The 18,510-nt window shown below is 36.3% G+C and overlaps 1 protein-coding gene across 1 annotated transcript in view; it reads right to left on the bottom strand.

Moving 5' to 3' along the window:
• HABP2 (hyaluronan binding protein 2) overlaps window positions 1-18,510 on the bottom strand; it is a gene marked incomplete at both ends in the record, with an annotated part of 53,250 nt that overhangs the window by 10,632 nt on the left and 24,108 nt on the right. The window contains 8 exons of the mRNA XM_083363298.1: window positions 2,353-2,495; window positions 4,912-5,161; window positions 7,466-7,560; window positions 8,505-8,676; window positions 9,037-9,156; window positions 10,173-10,289; window positions 12,830-12,940; window positions 13,164-13,280. Coding sequence (XP_083219424.1) covers window positions 2,353-2,495; window positions 4,912-5,161; window positions 7,466-7,560; window positions 8,505-8,676; window positions 9,037-9,156; window positions 10,173-10,289; window positions 12,830-12,940; window positions 13,164-13,280 — 1,125 coding nt within the window. The remainder of the gene's footprint in view (window positions 1-2,352; window positions 2,496-4,911; window positions 5,162-7,465; window positions 7,561-8,504; window positions 8,677-9,036; window positions 9,157-10,172; window positions 10,290-12,829; window positions 12,941-13,163; window positions 13,281-18,510) is intronic.

The raw sequence follows: 18,510 nt of genomic DNA, 5'->3' as shown, positions 1-18,510 counted from the left end.
TGAAGGTCACCCTGGGATTGTCCGAATGAAGGCATTAGCCAGGAGTCATTTGTGGTGGCCGGGGTTAGACAAGGCTATAGAAGAGTGTGTGTCAGGGTGTTATCAGTGTCAGCGCTCTAGGCCTGAACAGGCACACACACACACGCATAAGTGGGAAATGGCCAGGAATCCTTGGTCTAGGATTCACATTGATTTTGCGGGGCCATTTCAAGGCCTAACCTTCCTAGTTGTGGTGGACAGCTTTTCCCGGTGGTTGGAGGTTGTGCCTGTTACTTCAATGTCATCTACTAGAACAATACAGGTTTTAAGGGGCCTCTTTGCCACTCACAGGTTACCTGATGTGATTGTATCTGATAATGGGCCCCAATTCACCTCTGCTGAATTTCAGGGTTTCCTCAAGGCCAACTCGATTAGACATGCAACATCGGCACCCTTCCACCCTTCCACCAACGGCTTGGCTGAACGCAACGTGAGAACCACTAAAGACGCCTTGAAGCGAATCATCCGTGGCGACTGGCACCAAAGACTTGCAGACTTTTTGCTGACTCAACACACAACCCCTTGCACGGCTACGGGGAAAAGCCCTGCGGAGATGAGGTGGGGCAAACGGCTAACCACTAAACTGGACAGGTTACACCCTGACAGACTACCCTCAAGTGCAGAACCTGACATCCCAAACAGGTCCTTCAACATTGGTGACCTAGTTTGGGCCAGAAACTATGGTCCTGGGGACAAATGGGTTCCAGGGGTAGTCACTGACATAATGGGGCCGTTGTCTTACACCATTGAGGGGGAAGGGAATAGAGTAAGCAAAAGACATATTGACCAACTAAGGAAGAGGGTTTCCGAAAATGTGTCAGTCAATGGGGGTCATATTGAACACAGGGGTGATACTGCATCTTGGCTTAACCAACATGACTCGTTAGCTAGTGGGGGAGAAGTAGAAACTCAACCCAGGTTAGCTGTAGCAAATCCACAGCATAGTCAAATCGATTGGGAGTTGTTTTCTATGGACAGGCCAACAGTACCTGTACAACAACAACAACAGCAAGATCAACATCAACAACAACAACAGCCACACCAGCAACAGCAATCAGTCATTAGAGAATCTGCAGAGCCAGTAACCCAAAATTCTAGGCCCATAACAATAAGCCAGTCTGTTAACAATGATGTAAGTTGCAAGCCCAATAGATACCCATCTAGGGTCCATAAGCCACCAAAATACTTGAGAGATTATGTCAACGAATAACATCAACTGGGGGGGAAGGGGTGTTGTGTCAGTAGCTTAATTGCAAAAGGTTTCTTTGAAGCGGGAAGTTTGGGTGCATTTATTGGTTAATGTTTTAACGGCGGGAAATTCCGGGCTGCGGATTGGATACAGTTCAAATGGCCGGAGTATATAAGCTGGAGTTATTCTGACAGTTGACAGTTGACATATGTGTATTAATAAACCTTCTTACTGTTAAAACCTCACTGAGTCATTCGTCTGTCTGAACCTAACATTTCTCTTCTCACATGACCCAGAAAAGCTACAAAGACACATACAAGAGCTGCACAAAGCAGGAGAACCATTTGGCTTAAACATAAACCTGAAAAAGAGCCAGGTTATGTTTAATAAATTCACCAAAGAAAGAAAAAAAATCATATCTGTAGAAGAACTAGACCTAGTAGATCACCTTGGCCGATGAATCTAATGGTAGGTGATATAATAAAGGAAAGTGAACAGCATGTTAAATGTGGTTGGCAGGCATTCGGCAAGTCAAGCACAATTTTCAAGTGGTGCCATGGAAAAATACATGCTTGGCATTACAAGACAAGATAGAAAAACCTGCACATGGATCAGAGAACAAACAAAAGTAAACAAGTAAAGAAAATAAAAGAGAATAAAATAATTGCGATGGAAATGGTCTGGTTACATAGCAAGAAAAACTGATGGCAGGTAGATCAAGGCAGTCATAGAATGGATCCCACTTGATAAAAAATATCCATGAAAGAGACCTAAAACAAGATGGATCGACGACATCGACAAGTATTGCTGGCCCAGTTGCCAAAAGAAAGCTCAGGACCGTATTGGTTGGAAGAGGCCTTCATCCTGCAGTGGACAGAAAATGGCTAAAATGATGATGATGATGATGATGATGATGATACTTAATAAACATCACATACTATTTTCTAAACTTCTGGAGATGAATTTGCTAGCTGTCTTAATTGTAACTTAGTTGCATTATAATTTAGTGTTTTTTTCTCAATATTTAACCTGCATCAGTGTTCTTACAGTTCAGCCCAAGTTTCCTTCTTTGGTTCCTAGTGATAATGATTGGAATTTATCCATGACACAAAATAGGAACTTGCCAATATCATTGTATGGGATGCCATCTTGCTCTGTATAGTGTCCATGTTTAATGACCTTGTCTACATCAAACTTCTGTTCATGAGCTTCTTTCCTATTGAGATTCTGTTCTCCAAGGGACACCTGGAAGTTGTGGGCTTCTGTTCTATGAAAGAAAACGGAACATTCAGTCTGAAAGAACAGTCAGTCACAATTATAGATCTGTGGGACACTTAATAAGTTATAGAGAACTGCACCAATTTCATCTGAATTCATCATCATACAAATTGTTTCTAATCGATTAACCCACACTAAGAAGAGTGTATCTTCTGATATAATAGCAAAACCATTATAAAATATAAGTCTATACATTGCCAAATTATAAAGAAATAGAGTTTAAAGGTAAGACTAGACCAGGGGTAGGCAACCTTGGCTCTTTTATGACTTGTGGACTTCAACTTCCAGAACTGCTCAGCCAGCATTGCTGGCTCAGGAATTCTGGGAGTTGAAGTCCACAAGTCATAAAAGAGCCAAGGTTGCCTACCCCTGGACTAGAAGAAACATATTATACCAATAGCAAAAGACAAAGTGGTGTCTTCCTGAGTTTTATATAGCTGCCATGAATTGTGCATTAGCATTGTAATGGTGAGATGTTGTTGTTGTTGTTAGCTGCGAAGTCGTGTCCGACCCATCGTGACCCTATGGACAACATTCCTCCAAGCCTTCCTGTCCTCTACCATCTTCTGGAGTCCATTTAAGCTCATGCCTACTGCTTCAGTGACTCCATCCAGCCACCTCATTCTCTGTCATCCCCTTCTTCTATTGCCTTCAACCTTTCCCAGCATTATGCTCTTCTCCAGTAAGTCCTTCCTTCTCATTAGGTGGCCAAAGTGTTTGAGTTTCAACTTCAGGATCTGGTCTTCTAAAGAGCAGTCAGGATTGATCTCCTCTAGGACTGACCGGTTTGATCGCCTTGCAGTCCAAGGGACTCGCAGGAGTCTTCTCCAGCACCATAGTTCAAAGGCCTCAATTCTTTGGCGCTCAGCCTTTCTTATGGTCCAACTTTCACTGCCATACATTGCAACTGGGAAGACCATAGCCTTGACTATACGCACTTTTGTTGACAGGATGATGTCTCTGCTTTTTAGTGTGCTGTCTAGATTTGCCATGGCTTTCCTCCCCAGGAGCAAGCGTCTTTTAATTTCTTGGCTACAGTCCCCATCTGCAGTGATCTTGGAGCCCAGGAAAATAAAATCTCTCACTACCTCCATTTCTTCCCCATCTATTTGCCAGGAATTGAGAGGGCCAGATGCCATGATCTTGGTTTTCTTAATGTTAAGTTTCAACCCAAGTTTTGCACTCTCCTTCTTCACCCGCAACAAGAGGCTCTTTAGTTCTTCTTCACTTTCTGCCATTAGAGTGGTATCATCTGCGTATCTTAGGTTGTTGATATTTCTTCCAGCAATCTTAATTCCAACTTTTGATTCATCTAGCCCTGCCTTTCTCATGATGTGCTCTGCATATAAGTTAAATAGGCAGGGCGACAGTATACAGCCTTGCCGGACTCCTTTCCCAATTTTGAACCAATCAGTGGTTCCGTGTCCAGTTCTCACTGTTGCTTCTTGACCCGCATATAGGTTTCTCAAGGGACAAATAAGATGGTCTGGTACTCCCATCTCTTTAAGAACTTGCCACAGTTTGTTATGATCCACACAATCAAAGGCTTTAGCATAGTCAATGAAGCAGAAGTAGATGTTTTTCTGGAATTCCCTAGCTTTCTCCATGATCCAGCGTATGTTGGCAATTTGATCTCTAGTTCCTCTGCCTCTTCGAAATCCAGACTGTACTTCTGGTAGTTCTCGATCCACATACTGCTGAAGTCTAGCTTGTAGGATTTTAAGCATGACTTTACTAGCATGAGAAATGAGTGCAATGGTGCGATAGTTTGAACATTCTTTGGCACTGCCTTTCTTTGGAATTGGAATGTAAACTGATCTTTTCCAATCCTGTGGCCACTGTTGAGTTTTCCAAATTTGCTGGCAAATTGAGTGTAGCACTTTTACTGCACTCTTTTAAGATTTTGAATAGCTCAGCTGGAATACTGTCACCTCCACCAGCTTTGTTGTTGCTCAGCTTTTCTAAGGCCCACTTCACTTCACATTCTAGGATGTCTGGCTCGAGGTCAGTGACCACCTCATTGTGATTATCAGGGACATTAAGCTCATTCTTGTATAGTTCTTCTGTGTAATTTTGCCACCTCTTCTTAATCTCTTCTGCCTCTGTTAGGTCCCTGCCATTTTGGTCCTTTATCATGCCCATTTTTGCATTAAACGTTCCCTTCATCTCTCCAATTTTCAATGGTGAGATACAGTTCTATATAAAAGAAATAAGGCCACGTGTTAACATTCTGAGATGAAAAGACATGACACAATCCTATTTATTCTCCAGCTTGACATGGCTATTTTCCCCAACTGATTTCTGCTACCTAAAACTGTGCACTTCAGAGTCCTTTACAGGATGGTTGGACCCAAACAGGTTTGTTTGTTCTTTGCATTTGTACTGAATCTGTCAAGTATGCTTACGTGATACAGTGTGCTGCAGTAAGAACCCAGCATGGCTCAATCAATGCTCCTCCACAATAATGTTCCTTTGGAACACCTGCTGAAATCTTCCTCTGAAGAGAAGCTTGCCATGGATGCTTGCCAGGAGTTGACTTGATACCTCCATAGATTCTCTTGAATGGTCTTATTATTTCTGGTTTCCCACATGTTCTGGATGTATCATCTATTGCAGGATTCTTGGAGGAGGTTGTTATATTCCTAGAGAACTTTGCTACAATATAAAGAAGACCAGACTTGAGATATTATATTATATCTAATTAAGGTAAAACTCAACAGTTTTCCAATATTTTCTTAATATCTGATTTTTAATTAGGGAAAGAACAGAAAATGTATGCAGGAATCTTTGGGGTGCTACCCCACATGTAGCAAAATTGAGATTCTATTAATAAGGCTAGGCCATAGATATCAGTTGGGCTTGTGTTTGCTTATCTCCCTCTTTCTAATGTAGCTCCTGCCCAAACTCCTTGATTCTTTGACTTGTTTGGTAAAGGATTTTCCCACATTTGTGGTCTTGGGAACTTCCATCTGATTCATTTGGACCCAGAGCCAGAGATCACTCAGGAATTCATGGCCATCATGGGAACCGTGGACCTGATCTAACTTTTCAAAGATCCAACTCACTGTGCAGATCACACATTAGATCTGATCTTTGTCTGATGGCAGTGGTATTGCGATCTGGATTGGAAATCATTAACATCAGCCCTTTGCCATGGACAGATCACTCCTTTTTAACTCTTGAGTTCTCCACACTAATCCCCCACCAGAGGGAGGTAGGACCTATTAGATCATCCCACCTCAGGTTACAGAAAGAACTCGGGTTTTTCTGCAAGCCCTGAAGCATAGTTCAGTTGAGTCATTTGTTGTGGCTTGAAATGTGGCCCTCTCTCACTCACTCTCCCTTCTTTTATTCCCTAGAATTCCTGTTAGCTTTCCTATTTACTTTGGTTGTGGGAAACCTGTGAGAAGAAAGTCAGTTGGGAAAGCCAGCAGGAAGTTGCAAGTCCAGCTGGCAGGTAAATAGCTGCTGCCAGGTGGGTCCAAAAAGTATGTGGGCTATGCAATAAATGTTGCATGGGTTAGGAAGGGTATGCACTCAAGATGCCATGCAGGTCAGAGAGGGCATCAGAGTGGGTTACATAAATTGAGAAGGGTGTCTGAAAGTGAATGAGAAGTGCTGTGCTATGACATGTGGAAGGATGGAAAAGGCTATGTGGGAGCCATGGGAATGTGTAAGAGGTGCTCAATAGTTGAGGGTGGTGCATGGGGAGAGGGATGGGAAAGGTGCCTTTAGTTTTTTGGGAATATGCAAAAGTACTGTGCAGTCAGAGACAGCAGATAGGGTTGGGAATTTAGACTGGGAACTGTTCTTGAGTGAGCCCAAATGGTGCTGCATGGGTTAGGGAAGGTGTGCAGGAGAATTTGTGGATATATTGTAGATGTATTGAACAGGTCGAGGAAGGCATTTGGGGGTGGTGTGGATCAGGAAGGTGTGTGCGGGGTGTGTGTGTTGCAGATCAGGGAGGGTCTGTGGGTCTGTGTAAGACATGCTGCATGGGTTGGGAAACCATGTGGGGAGGCAGTGTGGTGGCTGGCATAGGTCAGAGGAATGCACAGAGGAGTAGCATGGACCAGAAAAGGTGCACAAAGGATCATTTCTCCTTTTCCTCACTTCTTCCCTTCTTATTTTTTTTCCTTCCTTCCACCGTCCTTCCTTCTTCCCTTCCAAACTCTTCCATTTCCAGCAGGCAGGTAACCAACTGGATGAAGGAAAGAGCGAGACATTGCAAGACAGGCTGGGAAAGTGTCCCACAGAATGTTAAAAATGAAGATTTTGTGACCACAGCAATAGCACAGTCCTGGATCTTGGACTCATTCTATAATTCAGACCATTTGGAGCAACTTGGTTAATAAATTGTTGCACTGTGGTGTACCATTTTTCCTAGTTAAAGACAACAAGACTTGAGTAGCATTAGTTAAAGCCTTTTTATCTATAACTGTCATCTGGATCTTTTTCAGTCAAGCTCTATTAGTTCTACTAATCTAATCTACAATAGATTTCAACATATTCTGGTATATACTTGATTTGGCACAAAGAGAAATACTTTCTTCTTCCTACATTCTTAAAATATTCTTTAAAATCTTCTGCTTAGAAATAGTTCTGTGAAGAAAAAGAGGACTACAGCATCAAAGAAAGCTTCCTTAATTGCATTCTAAGAATCGTGCAGAATATTTTTTTCTGTAATTCATTTATTTTCTTCTTTCTTGTTTTTTATGTCATCTTCTTTAATATCTATTGATAGTAGACATCTCAAGATACGTTGTTTATTTGGTATACTTTTTGATGCTTTGCAAATGAGAAATCTTCCAGTATCATTAAAGTCATTGGGCATCATGTGAGCTGTGCTCTTGAGGTAGATGGATGACACAAAATTGACAGTGATTGCCAATCTAAATTAATGCCATACTAAATTAATGTTACACTGAATATACACCATGTTATTATTATTTATTCTACCTGTTGACAAGCATGGAGGGACATCACAGAAATCCCACTTCAATTTGTTATTCACAGTGACAAAGCACCAGGGTTTGTCATCACCATCTGGATTCCTAAAGGAGACAAGTTTCAAGATTCACCTGTCAGAAGAATGGATCTTCAGAAAAGAAGTTATTAATTGAAGAAGTGATAAGCAGTGGAACCGAACAATGTTCACACTGAAATATCAAGTCATTCAGAAACCAAGAAGACAAACATGATTAATAATGGCATCTTCTCAGTTTATTGTACTTACCTACTAATAATATTGTGCCAATGTCTAAGCTTAATTTTTATGCTTTTATAGACGTGCTATCAGAATTCATTCTTTAGGAAAGTATACTTGGGTATCAAAAACATTACGCCAAACTAGCAATTATTTCTATGGTGAGATCAAATATTTCTGATCTTTTTCGTTAAACAACAAGTTAATTGTACCAATCTATTGTACTGTTATTTCATCACTGGTAACAGGAACAACCTAACCTGAATCATACTGACACAGGGGTATACAGCGTGGTATAAAGGTAGCCTCACTTGTTAACCATCAGGTTCTTTTGGCATCTCCACTGAATTTAAATAAAATTGTGAACTGGCAGGCTTAACATCCATTCTTAAATTTAAACATGGTAACAACTTCTAGAAAAAGGAGACAGAAAAGATGAAGAGCATTCCAAGGGACTAGGGAGAGGTAAAGAGCCTGTCATCTTATAAGTCAGGGGTGTCAAACTGTTGGCCCGGGGGCCAAATGCATCATAGCAAAACCGTGCCTACCCCTTTGCTGGTGATGGCAAAAAAGGTGTGATACGTCTCAACACGTCACGTGACGTTGCAAGTTTATAAGTGAATACTTTGTGATTTGGGTTTTTTGGGGGGGTAAGAAAGCTTATTAATGGCTGAGCTACTGATGTCCTCAGAACACAGCCAATGACTTTTATTTAGTAATATTTGATTTGAAATGGGGGTATAAATAACAATGATATTCGTGGAATTGTGTTTTCATGTATACATGGAATACCTGCAGAAGTTATGATCACCAAGGCCATAATAGTCAGCATGTTCCATAAATGCGTTGTAACTACTGTCCAAAAGAAAATGAGACTTCCAGTGAAGGCATCTTTTTTGGAGGATTGTTTGACTAACATTTCCTCTATATGTGTGGCCATTTTCTTCAAAGCAGTCTTCAGTCCCTACAACAAGATTGTCATGTTTTGAAGATTTTTTTTGTTTTATTTCGGCCTGTTCTGGCATTTTTTCCTCTTGATTCTTATATAAATGAATGACGTTTCACAAGAATCTGCATTCCACCCAGTTTAGATTTTATCAAAAATACCTGAGTTGGATATTCTGAATCTACTGCTTACATCATGACAGTGATGATCACAATGGAGTTCAAATCAGTTTTATATGTAAAAGTGTACAATACAAAGAATATTAATCAGTTCTTTGTAAATTACTAACATATAATTAAAATGATCAAAGGCTGATTTATCTACCACGACCCCTATACTAGTTATGCCATCGCTGCCAAACACAGAGAATTCTCTTACCTAGTTCACAAAATTCTCCTCTGAAACCTTCAGGGCAGTTGCAGCTAAATCTGAACCTTAAACGATGCCTCTGGCAGGTGCCTCCATTTTTACAAGGATTTGGTCGACAAGGTGAGGATGCTAGTATTCAAGAATTAATTAGAATATTGTATTTAAATGAGATTGATAGCTTGTTCAAACAATTTAAGAAGCTCTTCATTCAAGGATTGCCCGTGTCGGGCAATGACTAGAGCTATGGCTACAACACATGGAACTATCAGCAATTCACTTTTAACAACAGATACCCAGAGACAACTACACCCCCCAAAAATGGATGTGTGACAACTCAAAGAAATACGGCTGACCTCAACAAACAGATCAGTTACACACTCCATGAGCAGAGTGCAGACACCAACAGTATAAACGTGATCTCCCCACCCCAGCGTTCTATCCTGATGACGTTGGCAGTTAGCCAACGAAAGCTTGATCTTTTAGCAATAAAAACTGTTTTAGTTTTTCTTATTTTATCATTTAGTTTGTTAATTTTAACATGCCTGGGATTCGCATTTTTAATCTTATCAAGGAATATATATATATATATATATATATATATATATATATATATATATATATATATATATATATATATACTGCTCAAAACAATAAAGGGAACACTTAACAACACAATGTACTGTATTTAATAGTAGGAAGTCTTATCTTGTGTTCCCTTTATTTTTTTGAGCAGTATGTATATATATATGTGTGTGTGTGTGTGTGTGTGTGTGTGTGTATGTATATATGTGTATGTATATATATATATATATATATATATATATATGTGTGTGTGTGTGTGTGTGTGTGTGTGTGTGTGTGTGTATCCCATATCGAAGGAAAAACACAGAAGAATAACCAGATTTAATATGGGAAAATCTAAAGTCTCCCCACTCTAATGTCTACAGGTCCATTAAAATAAATCCATGCAGGCTGTCCTGAATATTGTTTGCATTTAAGAAATAAGTTAATAAAGTGAAAAGATTTGAAGTTAGAGGATAATTTAGAGAAAAACAGTTGTGATTCTTCTTTGCATAATCCATAGAATGTAGCAGTAGTAGAAGTAATCCTAGAAATTAGTTACTGACAACAACAATTTGTCTCACCTTTATTACATAATGGTGGTTTGTAAGGGTATCTACAACTGCATTGATAATAAGGTGCTCTTAACATAATCAGACATTCTCCTTGATTGCAGCTGATTCTTTGGCATGTATTTTTCACTATGGTATATAATAACAGTAAAAAGAGCAAGAAAGTTAGGTAGATTTTTGAAGTTTTGGATATTTGCTAAAAGCAGACTTTATGTAGTACAATACCAATACACAGTTGTATTTTAAATATTTCCTATTTGTTCTACACCTAAATAATATGAATTTGTATGGCTTATCTTCATATTATTAAAAAAATTACCATGTAGTATTAATTATTATATATCACTAAGTTGCAAGGGTGTTTGAAACAGTTATCACAAAAGTGTTTAAAAAAGAAAATATTTTAAATTGGGAAATCCCAGAATTCCAAGCTAGCACGGAAAAGGTCTAGAATCTGCAATACAAGAGGCTAGAAAAGCTGGATACAGATATTCCACAGTCAATTCATTTTGTTTTTATTTATATTATTATTTAGTTATTTTTAACAGTGAAATTTTATGCTCCTTTACAGATTAATACTCAGACAGTCATGATCATTTACAAGTTTTTTTTGGCATAGAAGGTACAAAGAGTAAGGAAGGTGAGCATGGTGGAAACAGGTAGGTATCATTACCTAAGCAAAAGGAGCTGAAACATTTTTTAAATCCCAGAACAAGATGACATTCAGAAGTGAATCAGCTAGATGCTTCTCTAATTAATTGAACTATAAGAAGGTGAAGGATGTACCTAGTCTCAATAAAAGTAGTTTCAGATAAGCTGAAATTGATTTCATACTCTATCTATCTACTCTAGTGGGACTAAGATTAGGTTGTTATACCTTCCACATATAAATGTCCTTATCCTACTACAATTTATTCAATGGACTAATTTTTTTAAAAAAAATCCCATTCTAAGCAGTCAAATGCTTTATAGTTGTCAAATGTAAATAATGGAGATAAACGTAAGTATTAAAATATGTTTAATAGTTTTGTGTTTAAAAACTGCTTAATTTAATAATGTACTCGCTGGGCATCCTTGATTTGTACATAGTCTGACATCTTTAATAAATGTATTTATCTATTATTATAGCTAAAATATATAAAGTTTAATGCCTTTGTTTAGAAAACAACTGATTTATATGACTGCACTGTTTTGGTACCATTCTGACTATAGTCTTTTCATGTTTTATGAATTGGCTCATAAATACATAGATACAATTAAATAAATACATAAATTCATAGGTACAATTAAATAATTTTATGAAATGCCATCCTTAATTTTTTTAAAAGAAACTCACTTGATGAAACTATTACATCCTCATAATTATGTTAATATATTGTATTTACTTCTTAAATCTATTTTGAGCCAATATATAGGCACTTCATTTATGGGATTAATTTCTATTTTATTTCATTAATTATCTGTCAATACGTTCCATGATGTATCTATTTTTGTAAAATTTAGCAAGTTCTTGAATGTAGTGCTTCATTATCATTTTGATTTGACTAATATTGGCTAATATTTAAGAATGCTATATTTTATAGTTATACTTCAGGTATTTGATTTAAAGCAATTCGTCATAAAATATTCAATTTTAAATATTTTCTCCTAAAATTTACGCTACTACAGCTATATGAGATTGCTATTAACTTTGTTTAACTTAAACGGAAGATATTTGGTCTAATAACTGAAGATATTTATATTTATACTCTACGTTTAGCTATTGTTCTATTGGAATATCAGAAGACTTCCATACATAAATACTCAGCCACACCTAAAGATTGTTTGGTGCATTCATATTGCTTACCTTCTATGTACTTTATTCATTTTTTTCCAAATGATTCTAAAATGTAATGAGAATTAAGTAAAATGGCCACAATTGTTTTCTAGCTCCTTAGTACCAGTACATTGTTCTCAAATAATTGCAGTAAGCTCTTACATTTTCTTTCTTCTGCTTTAAACTTTGTTATTGGTAAAATAACAGTCAGAACTGAAGCTACTATTTTATATTCTATTTCAGAACTAAATCTTCTTCTCAAGTATCTCTCCTATGTTCCATTGCTATTATACTCTATGCCTTGGAATGGAAAATAACAATCTTTTGAATACACTAGGATATTTTCTATTCTTGTGAGTATATTTTACTTCTAGGAGATTGTTTTTGGATTTTTTTCCTTGTAGTAAACTATTTTCTCTTATCATCCATGCTTGAATCTATCTCAGTTTTCAAAATTCTTGTTTGAAAAAAAATGCACATATGAATCTTTAGCATGCAAAAGTAAACTATTCCGTTCATGCTAGGACCATAACTTTGCACTTGATTGAATTCTTCTTGTCCAGAATTTGTTTTTTTTTAGAAAGAAATATATTCAACAAAAATATGCATACAATTTATTGTATGTATTCAGGATTGGAAATTATAATGAATTCTTAATTTATTTAAAGTGGCAAAGTAATGCAGAACTTAACATTATAGTTTTAAACTTGAAAGTCCTTGCAAATTTCCAGCTGACTTTTAAAATGGGATGTAAATAAGTCTATTTTATATTTTGCAAACTATATGATTTATAACAGTATCTACATTTTTCAGCTTTACGTAATAGTAGTGACAAGATCAAGATGTATCTTACCACGGTCACACTTTGATCCTGTGTATGGTTCAGGGCAGGTACACGTATAGCTGTTTCTGTTCCTTTTACAGATTCCATTATTCTGACATGGGTTTGTCTGGCAGGGATTTACTAGCACAGAGAAATAAATCTCAAGTTTAATTTTTGAAATTTTTTAATCTGTACCATTTTTATTGAAAGGTTTTTCAACCAGAACAGTGATGTAATGGCAGGTTTATCAAGCGGTTACAGTTTTCTCAATTTCCCCCAGTTCTACATTTATCTAAAAATTGAATTCCTTTCTTTCGCTTCCCATATGCTGTCTCTCCATCTTATAATGAGCATAATGAAGTACCATCATGAGTGAAGAATTCGTATATCCAATCAGAGTCAAAAAAACTAAATCTGATTTCACTGCCTGCTGGCTCTATATAGTCGGTGCTGTATTCATCGTCATAATCATCAGCTGAATCTGCAGATATATCAGAAACAAAACAGACTATAATGTGAATGAAAAGTAGCATTTCAAAGTTGTTTAGTGTAGCAAATATATTGATCTGGCAAAATTAAACTAGACAATGTTATAGAATAAGCATGGTGATCATCAACACATTCCTATTCCGTTGTGTAAAGTACTGCGAAAAAAACAAAAAACAGCATGGGGGCATAGTTGGAGTCCTTGGATATAAATATAATATATAAATAAATAACTTCAACCAGGAAATAACGATCATCTCTGAAGATTTTGTCTGGATCATTAATTGATCTTTAATTCATTTTACCTTCACAACAGTTTTTACAAAGAGTTGAAATCTGAGGCAATGACTTAGCATAGATTGCCATGCATGTTTCATGCAGGGTGATATTTTGAAGGTATGATTACGATCCTATTGTATATTTAGAAAAAACAATCACACAGTACTGTAAAAGGCATGAGCCTAATATGCTGTTATGGAAGTTGTATTTAACTGAATGTCATTGCAAATAGATGAAAAATCTGATATTATACAACAAGGTAAATAACAAAAACTTTAATGCACCAGCTTCCTGGGCACAAATATTGCTGGAATATTTTGTATTAATATATTGAACTGTATTTTCTTTGTTGATCAGTCTTATGTGTTCATTGTAGTTCACATTATATTATGGACAAAATAGTAAACTGGATTGTCCAATAGAAAAAATATTCTTGATGAAGAATGTGCATGATTTTCATTTTGACTTGAGAATAGTTCTTGGTGTTAGGTTCATGTGAATGTATACATCTTCTCCAAAACACATCTATACGCATTAGATGCATTTGCCAATTGGCCTTCTGAAACCTTTGTTACTATATCTCAGATATTAAAAAAAACTTGTACAGAAAAGATTCATAATCAGTGGTGGGATTCAGCCAGTTTGCACCACTTTGGCAGGACCAGTTGCTAATTTTTTGTTGCCCAGGCCTAGAATGGACTTCCGGAAGCGGCATCCACACAGAGAACCAGTTGTTCACCTATTTGAATCCCACCACTGTTCATAATGACATTTCAACACATATGGAAAGTGTTTAAAATTTATTTTAAACAGTTAGATTAGTATATATTTTTGTAGGAATAATGCATACGCTATTTTAGGAAGTAATTGACATTCTAAACATAGTCAATGACAAATGTTCTGTTTATTGAAGCACTTCAGGCCTGTATCTCAACTTTTAATTCAAACTGGCATTGTTCAAAATCTTTTTATGAGACAGTTTATTTTTTTCTCCTTGATATCTATGGACTGCTCCTATATAATACTGTGTCTGCAACATTTGTTATGGTCTTCAAGGTAGGAGAAATGCCTTGTTAAAAGTAAATAGACTGTTTCAAAATCCCAATTCCATTCAGAGCGCTGCTGGAATCATTTCATCACAATCAAACTAGTACTGGATAAAGTACAGGTAATTATTCTGGTGTTAGTAGCCGTATAAGAGAAGGGACATATTCATGAACAAAGGAAACAAGTAGGAGATTCTCCTTAACTTTGATCATGGTGCCACATTTCCAGTGCACAGAAACAGATCTTTGTTCATAGCAATGGCTCTCAGGATACCCATTGACAAATAGCTTTCTGAATAGCAAAGTAAAGATGGGACACAGTTCTTTCCATAGACTTTTCACAGAAGTAGTTGATTAAGATGGGTCATCTGCTCTTTCCGGCAGGTGTCAGTGTAGTTTGTTGGAACCACTGGTGAGTTTCAAAGAGCAGGTATGGTAATGAGGAGAGTGAAAATGCATACAGGGATACTTTTAAAAGCTCTCCCCTAGGGCTGGGCCGATGGCCTGGTGAACAATGAGTCGCCTTGAACTGCTTATCAACGGCATTATCTTAGTTTTCTCAACTCATTCATTGGATTGCTGCCTTTATCTCTGTTCTTCTCTTGCTTCTGATGAAAAACACTTTTTTGTACAATGAATCCTTTATATTCCATATTAAAATAGAAACTTCTTTTTTCTATGGACCAAAACTGGTTCCTTGACGGTAAAAAAAAAGTTTCACCTCATTTATCGTTATATCAAGTCAAGACTTCTTTTATTCACTCATTATTTCTCAAGAGTCAAGCCTTTGCAATATGAAAGTGCTGCAGGACTGCACACCAGGCTGAGGGATAAGGAACTCATTCTAAGATAGGGCTATTGTCTCCACGGAGCAAATAAAGTTTAATACGTGGTAATGAAAAAGGAAAGGAGTTCATATTTTAACCTGACAGTATGTGGGATTATTTTGCAAAAGTTAGAACTTCTCTGTTTATTTATTAAACTTTGTAGTAATAATGGTATCTTTGGCTTTTTATGTACTTTTCCCATCTCTGTGTCAAATAATGTATGAAAGAAATAGTTTTCTCCCTTTTTCTAAATAATGGAGTCCATCTTAGTTGGATAGAACCATTTTTATAATTTCTCAATACCCCATCATGCCCATAGATGGCTTCTTATGATTATTGTTAGCTCAGTTTGTTCATTGTTCCTAATCAACTATTAGGAATCAAGTGACACCAAGATCTATTCAAAATATCTCTTCCAAGATAGCTTGCAAGTGTTATTTCTTTTGCTTCTAATGCTCATTTTTATATGGCTATTTTTTTTAGTCATTTGATTTAATTTTTTTTTGAAAAGCTTGCTTAGGACAATATATCTGCTATGTTTGCTACAGAAGTCAAGTTGTTATACTGTCCTAGCCTTTCTTCACCAACCACTTGGTATGTATATGATTATAAATTTGACCCTATACTCAATATCTATCTTGATTTGGATTTGTCAGTATAAAAAAGTATATATTTTTCATCTAGTATGAAAAATAAAACTAAGCTCTGTGTCAATTATTGAGGAAAATATTCTATATATTTCATGCATCTATTGTTGCAAAATCTTTGTATGGTACAACTAGTAATTTATTCATCATATCTAGTGATGGGATTCAAATATGTAATCAACCAGTTCTCTGTGTGGATGCCGCTTCTGGAAGTCCATTATGGGCCTGGGCCACAAAATATTAGCTATTGATTCTGCTGAATTGGTGTGAACCAGCTGAATCCCACCACTGATCATATCCATGCAATATTTTCTGTCAGAACATGTTCTGTGGTATGATAAAAATTACTTCCATATCTATTAGAAGAGTAGCCAAACCATAGCTGACCATGCTTTCTCAGATGCCATATGGAATAATTGCAAAAATATCTACTTGGCAGTAATAAAATTTCTATCAGCTATGAATCCAAGTGAAGATTAAGCATCAGTAAGGAGTCTGTTGGCCAAAAGACCAGAAAAATCCCAGCATAGGATTTATATAATATGATTATATCTACTTGCTAACTTTCCTTCTTTATTTGAGAAAACTATGACCTAAATATCAATCTATGTAGGTTCAAAATTGATTTTGCCCGATATCTTACATTTCTAGCAACAAATAACTTGAACTTCTCCACTGTTATCTTTTAAAGGGCTATTTTCTAACAGAGACAGAGAAAATATTCACTACTAATAGCTTTTTATCACAGTTTTTACTTTTTGCACATCTTGTGCTACTGTGATGGAAACTTGCTTTAAGTTCAAAACTTTAAAAAATCCTTCCTTTTGAAAAATAGTGAATGGTAATATATTCACATATAACAGAGGCAAGCATTCTGACTACATTTTAATAGTCTTAGATGACAAACTATATCCTAATCATCCTATTCCTAATCTTTAGGATTTGCTAATGCTAATAGATTTCAATGATCTAACAACATTTACCTTTACCTTTCTAGGTTGGCAATATACGGGTAGCTCTCAATTTCATTTGTTTAGTGATTTGGTCCCAGTTGTGTTGTAAGTCGAGGACTATCTGTACTACTAAGGTTGGGTGCAATAATAAGCTATTAATAAGTCTATGAATTTGCCTTCGATTCTAGGATAAACCAAGAAGCATCACTTACATTATATAGGAATTCCATGATTTATTTTTTTCTGAATCCTATTTTTTTAATCATTAGAGAACAGTTGTAGCAGTTACAAGGGCTACACAATCATTTACTGTATTCAAAGTTTATATCTGGCTAATAAATTAACTTACATTTCAGAATCATCATTATTTAGTATATTTGTATATACTGTATTTAATATACACATTATGATATATCAGCCAGATTCAAGTATTAAAGCTCTTGCTTAATCATATAAATTTTTGGTCCTGTTTATGGAATACTTCTGATGCAGAAAAGTATTTCTGCTGGCAGAATAAAGAAACAGATGTATTCTACCTTTATCAGTCCTCTATACTCTCTCCTTGCAAGAGGCCATAGAACAATGTGGCAAAGGGTGGCATGGAAAAGCTGGATTACAAACTGACAGTTCTTGGAACTTTCAGTAAATTAAATAAAAAGCTGAACAGACTTCTCAAGCATATGAGAATGTTAAATGTTAATGATACATCAACACATAGCAATCCAGTTACAATATTCTTTGTATTATTTGAATCCATAAAAATAAAATGTATGGTAATGCTTTTTTTAAAGAACATACATGAAACAATGGCTAACATTATTCAAAAACTGATAAAATGTTCCATGTAGAAAATATTTTACAACTTTTATATTACAGCCTTTTCTATCCATGGAAGTGCTCAGAAAAGATTATTTTCCCCTGCACATATTTATACTTATAACTTCATAATACAGACTACCCATTTCCACATTGATCATTTTGCATAGCAAAGCTTCTCATATTTGTATATAAATATATAAAATATTGCTTTTGATCAGGATTTCTATATTATAATAATTCTATAATAGGAAGCAAACAAAATATCATAATTAATCCTGTTTTTCCACAACTGCTGATGATAAATTAACAACTAGAATTAGAACAGAATAGAGCTGGAAGGGACCTTGAAGGTTTTCTAGTCTAGGCATCTGCTCAAGCAGGAGAACCTATACCACTTCAGACAAGTGATTGTCTAGTTTCTTCTTAAGTGATGGAGCACCCACGATTTCTGAAGGAAAGCTATTCCACTGGTTCATTGCCCTTACTGTTAGGAAGTTTCTTCTTAATTCCAGGTTGCTTCTTTCTCTACTTCAATATAGCAAGATCAACAACCTACCAATATATTCCGTGGTAGGTATTGGGCATGATTTCTACCAAAAAGTGTATGTGGCTGGAGATTTAATTTTTCATATGATGTCACACAAGTCATTCTAC

Source organism: Vipera ursinii (assembly GCF_947247035.1).
Source record: "Vipera ursinii genome assembly, chromosome: 5".
Taxonomy (NCBI): Eukaryota; Metazoa; Chordata; class Lepidosauria; order Squamata; family Viperidae; genus Vipera; species Vipera ursinii.
Note: the sequence above shows the minus strand (reverse complement) of the source record. Positions and strands in the feature narration are given on the sequence as shown.